This window comes from Elephantulus edwardii, unplaced genomic scaffold (assembly GCF_000299155.1).
Source record: "Elephantulus edwardii isolate Elephantulus edwardi_28Jun2011 unplaced genomic scaffold, EleEdw1.0 scaffold00096, whole genome shotgun sequence".
Classification (NCBI taxonomy): Eukaryota; Metazoa; Chordata; class Mammalia; order Macroscelidea; family Macroscelididae; genus Elephantulus; species Elephantulus edwardii.
The window spans coordinates 9185306-9194407 of record NW_006399846.1 but is presented as its reverse complement, the minus strand read 5'-3'; the positions used below and the strand labels follow the sequence as shown (position 1 = coordinate 9194407).

At 37.7% G+C, this 9102-nt stretch overlaps 1 protein-coding gene across 1 annotated transcript in view; it reads left to right on the top strand.

Annotated features, from left to right (window-relative positions):
- The window catches only part of ADIPOR2 (adiponectin receptor 2), a 78426-nt gene that overhangs the window by 50509 nt on the left and 18815 nt on the right, over nucleotides 1-9102 (top strand). The window contains exon 2 of the mRNA XM_006891314.1: nucleotides 7233-7352. Coding sequence (XP_006891376.1) covers nucleotides 7233-7352 — 120 coding nt within the window. The remainder of the gene's footprint in view (nucleotides 1-7232; nucleotides 7353-9102) is intronic.

Sequence of the window (9102 nt, the reverse complement as noted above, 5' to 3'; positions counted from 1 at the left end):
TTCCACCAATCCTGATGCCACATTCTTCTTTGTACAGCACAGCGTCTCAGATGATCTGTTCTGCATACAGATCGAAAAGGTATGGAGACAGAATACATCCCTAACGGACCCCCTTCTTGATTTTGAACCCTGTAGTGTCTCCTTGCTCTGTTCTGATGACTGCCTCTTGGTCCAAGTATAGGTTTCGCCTTAGCTCAGTCAAATGTTCTGGGATTCCCATTCTTCTCAGAGCCACAGCTTAGCCCCTACATGTATGAAACAGTTATTCATGCCACAGACCTTGTTTATTGTGCATATACATTTCTTGAAAGAAAAAAAAATGTGATTTATAGGCTGAGATTTAAAATTCCACTTAGAGCTGTATAACATCTCTTAATTTCTAGTCATTTATTGCTCTTGATTTGGCTTTCCTCATTATATAATAGAAATAGATGTATTCATCTCCAGTGGTTATTGTTTGAGTTTGACTATTTGTAAAAGCATTTAATGTAGTGTCTGGCATGTAGATGATACACAGTAAATAATAATACTGTTATTCTATCCTTCTTTTTAATATAGTACTTAACTAATGTAATTGCAATGTAATGCAATTGAGCTCTGGTGGACCAGTGGCAAGAAGTGGCTCTTCAATTCAGAAAGTATATGGTTCAAGGCCACCAGCTGCTCCTGGGAGAAGGTGCAATTAATTGCATCTGCAAGCTGGCTAGAAGGTTAGCTTTGGTTTGGTTCTCACTCTACGGTACACTACAACAACAATATAATTGCGGGGAGCTCAGCAGTCCCAAAGGCACATGGTTCAAATCCACCATTGCTACGCAGGAGAAAGATAGCCTGTCTCCCCCCATTAGATTAAACTGCCTGTGAAAACCCACTGGAGGGTCAGCCGTGAGTTGCTTTTAATTTAATGATAACAACAACATTATTGCAAAAAATGTTGTTGTGTACATCATAAACTTACCTATATAGCTTACTTCTTTAAGGAAGCGCTGATGGCCTAAAGGTACGTGGTTCAAATCCACCAGCTGTTCCATAGGAGAAAGATGGGAAATCTCTTTTATGATTAACTGCCAATGAAAACCCATTGGAGGATCAGCTGTGGGTCACTGTCAACTCAACAGTACACAACAGCTACTTTGTTCTTTCAGGGAGAAAGATGAACAAATTCCTGTCATGTAATTTACAGCTTCTGGAAACCCACCAGAGGCTCGGCCATGAGTTGGTTCCCTTTTGGTGGAACACACTATCATCAGCAATACTTGTTGGAAGCAAGGTTTCTGAAGCTTTGTCTGACATAGTTTGGGCATGCTGCAAGGACGGATCAGTCCTTGGAGAGGGACCTCATGTTTGGGAGGGTAGAGGGACAGCACAAGAGAGGAAGACCCTTGATGAGATGGATTGATTCAGTGATTAGGGTAATGGGAGAAGGTGTATCAGAGACAAGGAGGTTGACACAGGATAGAACAGGGTTTAGGGCTCTTCTACATAGGGTCGCTATGAGTTGCAAGCAACTCGACGGCACATAACAACCACCATATAAACAAGGGGCAAGGGTAATAAGAGATTCAAGCTGCATGAAGGCATTGGCAAAAGATAAGGCTTGAAGAATTGATGGGATTACCAAGTGACATATTTCAACTAACAGATGCAGCCCAGGGTGTGTTCACCAGTCAGTACTAGGAAATTTTTAGGATAGCTGCCTGGCCAACTGACTGGAAGAGATGTGTATTTGTTCACATTTCCAAGAAAAAGGATCCAATAAAATATGGAAATTATATAACAATACCATTAATATTGCATACAAGCAAAAAACTGCTAAAGATCATCCAAAATTAGCTACAGTAAAGTTTTTAATGTTTTGACAGAAATATTTTGTAGAGGTCACAAAATGTAATTTTCTCTGTTTATTTTAGATTACATTGTATTATTTTAGGGAGCTCTGGTGACTTAGTTCTTAGCGAATTATGCTTTAAACCCAAAGCCCATCACCTGCTCTGTTGCAGTTTACAGCCTTGGAAACCCGATGGAAGGCTGCTATGAGTTGGAATCAACTCAATGAGGCAGTGAGTTTAGATTTGATAGCTTTTGCTTATGCAGTCATTTTTGTCTCCCTGCAGTACTATGCGTAGCAAGCTGACATTTCATCCTAATGTCTATCTGTTGCCTGCAAAATTGATGTGAATAAGCCGTAGGACTAGAAGGACTTGAGCTTAACCTCTATCCTGGTATTTTCTATGTATATGACCTTGAAAAGAAATTTCATTTAATTGTAAAATTGTAAGTGCTCAAGAAATGTTTTAATTTTTTGAGTGAATTCCCTAGCAGTATTAAGAATATAGTAAGTAGCTGTTAACTTACTATGAGCATTTTTATCCATAGTAGGGTATTTGATAAGCTGCTTTTTTAATTTAAATAAAATTTTTATTATATACTAGTTTACTTACAAAGTTAGTATACATTGTTTTTACACCAGATCTTTCCCGTTTCCTTTACCCACTCTCTCCACCCATCAAATTGTGCGACCGACCCTTTGATTAACCCACCCTGCCTATCCTCATCCCTCTGCTCTCCACTTCCCCCCTTGGATCCTCATACACATTCTACTGAGTTAATTCACTTCACATAATGTTCTACAGTCTCTCCCAAATTACGTAGTGATTTATAAAATCATTGCTCCTGTGTGCTGCGTAGTATTCCATCGTTTGACTGTACCATAGTTTTTAAATCCATTTGATTGTGGTTGGATATTTGGGCTAGTTCCATGTTCTTGTGATGGTGACTAATGCTGCTATAAATATTGGTGTACAAATCTCCATTTGTGCCCTGGTTCTCATTTTCTTGAGCTGTATTCCAAGCAGTGAAATAGCTGGGTCATATGGAATTTCTATGCTCAGCTATTTGAGGAAACAGCAAACTGCCTTCCAGAGTGGTTGTACCATTTTACAATCCCACCAACAGTATATAAGAGTCCTATCTCGCCACATCCTCTCCCACATTTATTACTTGCTGTCCTGTTAAACTATGTTATTGCTACTGGGGTAAGGTGTAGCTCATTGTGGTTTTGATTTGCATCTCTCTTTGGATTTGGAGCATTTCTGCATGTGTCTTTTGGCCATTTGATATCTTCCTCTGGAAATTATTTCCATGTCTTTGGCGCATTTTGTAATTGGGTTATTAGTCTTTTTCTTGTGGAGGCCCTGTAGTAGTCTGTAAATTTTTGATATGAGGCCCTTGTCTGAAATGCTGTTATTAAATGTTTTTCCCCCCAATCAGAGGGCTTTCTTTTCACTCTTTTGGAAAATGTTTTGATGTACACTCGGATTTAATCTTTTGAAGGTCCCATTCATCAATTTTATCTCTTCAGATTGTACGTTTCTGACTGTATTTGGCAGTCTTTTTATACCATAGACTAGGTCTTCTAAGCTTGGTCCCGGTTTGTCTCTTATGACCTGTATGGTTTTGGGCTTTACTCCCAAGTCTCTCATCCTCGAGTTGATTTTTGTGTATGGTGTGGGATGTGGATCCTGTTGCAACTTTCTACAATAGCATTCTAGTTTTGCCAGCACCATTTGTTGAAGAGGTTGTCATTTACCCACTTGATATGTTTTATTTCCTCATTGAATATCAGTTGACCACAGATAGCTGGGTTCATTCCTGGGTTCTCAGTTCTATTCCATTGGTCTATGTGCCAGTCAATGTATCAATACCGTGATAAGGTATTTAAAAAACCCCCACAAACTTTCAAAGTAAAGTATCTGATCATTTAAGTACGTGACCTGTAGTGCTTTTGTTAGCTGCAGACACGTCGATTTCAGCTGATAGTGATCCTATGAACAACAGATTTAATACCTTGCCCTATCCTGCACCATCCTTACACTGTCATGCTTAACCCCGTTTTCATAATCACTTTTGTGTCATTCCATCTTGTTATAGATTGTCTTCTTTTTCACTGATCCTCTACTTCCAAGGACTGTTGTCTTTTGACAACATGCCCAAAGTATGTTTGAGTTTGAATATATGATTGGTTGCTGTCATTATGTATCATTAAGTCAGAACTGACTTATAGCTGCCCCTCTAGTAAGTTTTCAGAGGCTGGGTGACCCTAGAGGACATTATGCTGAGTGAAATATCTCAGCTGCAAAAGGACAAATACTATATAATGACACTGTTAAAACAGGACTGACGTCAGGTGTGGGGGAAACTAAGAAAAGAGGGGATAAATAATGGACCCTGCAGTGAAACAGATGAGGGAGAGAACTGTTTAAAAGGGGTATGTGATTATGTATTATTTGTATGACAACAGTCCAGAATAAGAGCTGCATAGTAAAATGGACTGGGGGGTGGGGGGTGGGAAGATTGTATAACAATGAAAGAATTTCTTTTTCTTTTCAAAGAAAAGTGAACCTGGGCGAGGGAGCAGTGGGCAGGGAGGAAATGTCCAACAATGAATGAACGGAAATTCAAGTTCTCTATAAATCTTTGCAATCACAATTAAAAAGATGAAACAGCATAATCAAAGAGACAAAATAAATATCTCAAGCCCACTGCTTAAAAAAAAATTGCTTATCATTCTCCTGTGGAGCAACTGCTGTATCCAAACCATATGTCTGTGGATTGGCAGCACAATGTGCTACCACTAAGCTACCAGAGCTCCCTATCTAATTAAACTGTGGCACATACTTAGTTTAGATTGGATTTTCTCAACTATTATTTGACAGTTATTCTTTGTTGTAACTGTCTTGTATTTTGCAAAAGGAGCTGTTGTAACATGAGGTTGATCTCTACCCGCTTTATAAAGGGAAATTTTCTCCATTAATAATATCCATAACAGCATACAGATAGCTGTTAGGTCAGACTTGACAGACACACACACACACACACACACACACACACACACACCGCCCACACCCCCATCATCTTGCACCGTTTTCCACCAATCATTTGGGTTCAGTGTTCATTGTTGACTCAGAGACTTTACTCACAGTTGTTTTACCAACACTGGGGTATTATTAGGGAAATAGATTGGGAAGTAAGAGAGGCAAAGAATATCTCACAATGGTTTAGTTCTACAGTCTGATCCAGATTAACAGCAAAATAAAATAATTAGTAAAAGTCCTGGTTTCAGTGCAACAACACAATTCCATAAAGCTTCTGGTTTCCTCAATCATCCAGCAGGGTTTGCCTCAGAGCATTATAAGTCAGCTTCTTCGTCAGTTACTTGTCAAGTACAGCAAAACGATTAACTGTAGCCTTTATCTCAGGGCTTCTCTGGTTACATCTTCCCACAGTTTTTCCACAACAGTGCCATAGTCTCTCTACCACCATCACCATGGTCTCCCTCAACTCTTGCTGCTTAGTGTGGGAAAAACTCTTTCTCTTATTCTAGTTCCACAACTGTTGATGTTTCAAAACCCAATGCCTATAGTTAAGGTAGCTGGGGACCAGTGGAGGCTAACATAATGGTTAGAAAAGCCAATTTTTTGTTTTAATTTTTTCTCCTTTTTAAAATTATTATTAATTTTAATGAAAATTTAAAGAGACTTTGGATTTCCATTCATTCATTGTTGTAACTTTTCTTGCAGTCCACCCCTCCCCATGCCAAGAGAAGCCAATTTTTAAGCCAACACTGCATACATGTATAGAATGATTAACAATCTTCTGGCCCCCATCCACTAGATGCCAGTTGCATATTAGCCAAAGCATGCTTGGCTTCTTTTAACTTAACGTTTCTGCAGTTCTTTCATCTGTTTTGTAGGTCAGTGTTTTTCAATAGCTGAGTAGGAGTAGGTGTCACTGGGTATGCAAATAGTTAAACACTCACTTTCTAGCTGAAAAGTTGACAGTTTGGACCCATCCAGGAGTACCTCTAGAGGCAGGCCTGGTAATCTGCTTCTGAAAAGTCATAGCCTTGAAGATTGATTGGGTGATTTTGCTTTGCACACAAAGATGCTAAGAGTTGGAATTGACTTAATTACAACTGCCACCAGCATTCCATTATTTCACACTGTATTTTTCCATTTTTTTAATTGATGAACAGTTAATTGGGTTTCTGTTTTTCATTTACTGTCATTGATGCTGCTATGGACTACCTCTCTGTTTTGACTCTCATATTTCTCTAAAGACGTCACATTGACTTTTTACTGCAGATTGATTGTGCTATACCTTTTTCTTTCCTCTGTATTTCTTTCCTTGTGTATTTTTGGATACATGCTATTACTTTTCTTTGTATCACCTTTCCTTTATCATGTCTGGTTAGTAAGCTTTTATACATTTTTTTTTAAGATTGGCTTTAAGTGTTATCCTGACAATGCCAAAGTTAATTGTATTTTTTGTCAAAGTTTACTTATACTGTTCTTTAGCTCATTACTATAGTGCTTGCTTATGGGCCTGTCTTTTTCATTTCCTTTGATACCATACCTGAACTTTATCAGTACACATCTATCATTATAATAAAGATCGTCATTAATTTATTGTATTCTGAGTTAGAGTTATCTGTGATAGTTTCTTTTTTCTTTTCAGTTTAGCTTTCGTTTCTATATCAGAAACCCTTTGTGGATCCAGTTAATATTCAGAATGACTAATTGAAAGTACAGATAGTGATAGGATTCTGTGTGGTTGATTCCATCATAAGTTGTTGTGACTTTAATACTCTTCTCTCTTTTTGTTTTGTTTTCTTTTATTGCCTTTTATTATAAGTATTTTTATAGATCCAGTCTTTATATGTAAACGCTTGAGAATACATAAGCAAATTATCTTTGAATGTTATATACAATCCATACTATTAATGTTAAGATGTTAAAGAAAAAAGATAGACTTAAGTGCATTATAGCTAGTGTTTGACATACTTTAAGAATTTAGTAAACATTACTCTCAGGTTTTTCTTTTTTTGCCCATAGGGTATACTTAACCATATTTTATTATGATTTATAGAACTTCATGATTTCCCCTCCCTTCAGTAATTTTCCAGCTTCTTGTAGTATTTTGGTATGTATTAATAATAATTCTCAAAACAAATACTGTTACTAAATTTATCTAGAAATTTGTAACTGAAACAAATGTAGGGGATTATAATGGGGCAAATTATTAGTCAAGAGTCTTGGTAAATATTGTTCACATTCTAATACTGCTATTTCTGTAATGAATTAATATTGTTTAATATGTTGGTGATAATTGTCTGAGGCTTTGTTTGACCTATTGAAAATTCCAATATGATTCTCTGTGTTATTGCCTTGCAGAATTCTGAGGAGCATGAGTGCAACGATGAAGCCTCTCAGGAAGATGAGAGATTTATGGGCATGTCCCCTCTCTTACAAGCTCACCATGCCATGGAAAGAATGGAAGAGTTTGTTTGCAAGGTAAGATTGCAACTTCTTGTCATTTCCGTGGTATATATTTAGCTCATTCCATCAGAAACTCTTAAAAGAGAGTTGTTGCCTAACGAAACAGCTTATTAGACTGTGGTTTGTTTTGGTGGTGATTTGTTGTACGATAAGGCAAAGAAAGCCTCATACTTTCAAATATTTCAAGGTGAACACATTTATTTGCTTCAAGCAGGCATGATAAACTTTTTATAAAGTGTAAATATCCAGGTGGGAAAAAGTCTTTGGTGGTACAGGTTGACAGTTAATGCTTTCTTGATAGTTTAAACAAGACAGTGAAGGAAAAAAAAATCAAAAGCACTTTTTTCTGAGAAGTGGTTACCTAGTGGTAATAAGCTGCACTGTAATCCCCAAGACATGCTGTTTGAATCCACCAGCTCCTCTGTGGCTGAAGGATGGGCATTTTCCTCCTGTGAGATTTACTGCCTTTAAAAACTTGCTGAGGGGTCCACTATGTGTTGGTTCCAATTTGACGACACACAGCAACAACAAAGGACAAGCATAATGCCACTGAACCTTGTGTACTCTACTGTTTAACTCAGTGGCAAATGTACTATTCTTTTTCAAGATTCTATGGGTTAGAAATCTCCAAGTTCTTATGCACAGTTGGTATTTTCAGTTCAGATGGTTTATTTTCTGCCTCTAAGATTTTTCTTCCAAGTAATTGTCTTATTGATCAGGATCTGTTGTGTGGCCTCTCACTCCCACCCCCACTCAGTGATGACTGGAATTGAGGTTGCTTAGAGAATATAGTATGGGACACTAGTAAATTTATAGGAATTTTATTAATTTGTTCAATATGGTGAAAGGGGACTTGCCAGATATGCGTGAAAGCCAATATGAGGAGTGTGTGAATCTATCAGATCAGTTAATTAACTTTTTTTGTGATTTAAGCAGAAGTTTACAATGATGATTGATTTTCTATTCAACTATTCTTACGCAGTTTGTTTTATGACATTGATTACAATACCTATAATGTAACTGTGATTCTTTTTTCTTAAATCCTTTTCTTCTTACCTTCTGTACTTTATCCTTGGGCAAATACTGCCATTTTGACCCTTTATGTTTGCTTATTGTAAGAAGTGAGGGCATCACTATGTTCCTGGACCCCTACCTTACAGGTCTGTGTATTATCTGCCTGAAAATTGAGCCATGACAGAAGAGTTTTGTTCCAGACTCAAAGGGTGACTAAGGGCCATAGCCTTCTGCCAGTCTCCATCAAACTAGGAAGCCTATTTTTGTTTTTTTAAATTTTGTTCCACATTCCCCTCCTCTCTGCCACACAAACACACACACACACACACCCCAGTTCTTCCACTGTTATCCCTTTTAGAGTGGTCAGTAGTGGTAGCTCGGCACCATCTGGTTCTGGTCCTTGGATCATACAAGTTGCAGTTTGCATGGTTCATTAGTCCTTTGGACTAATTGTATCTCTTTATCTTTGCTTTTCCCCTCTCATTTTTGTCTTCTTTTCAGGGAGAAACTAGTGGTTGCATCTTAGCTGGCTGCTTATAAGCTTTTAAGACCTCAGTCACTAGTTGCCAAGTAGGCATAGAACAGTGCCTTTATGAATTATACCAGTTGGTATTTAATATTTCTAGTAAACCCATCTTCTTGGTAAAAATGACGATGAAGAGGAGATAGAAGATTTTTACCAACTTTTACAATCGGAGATTGATCGAACATGCAACCAAGATGCATTGATAATAATGGGTGACTGGAATGC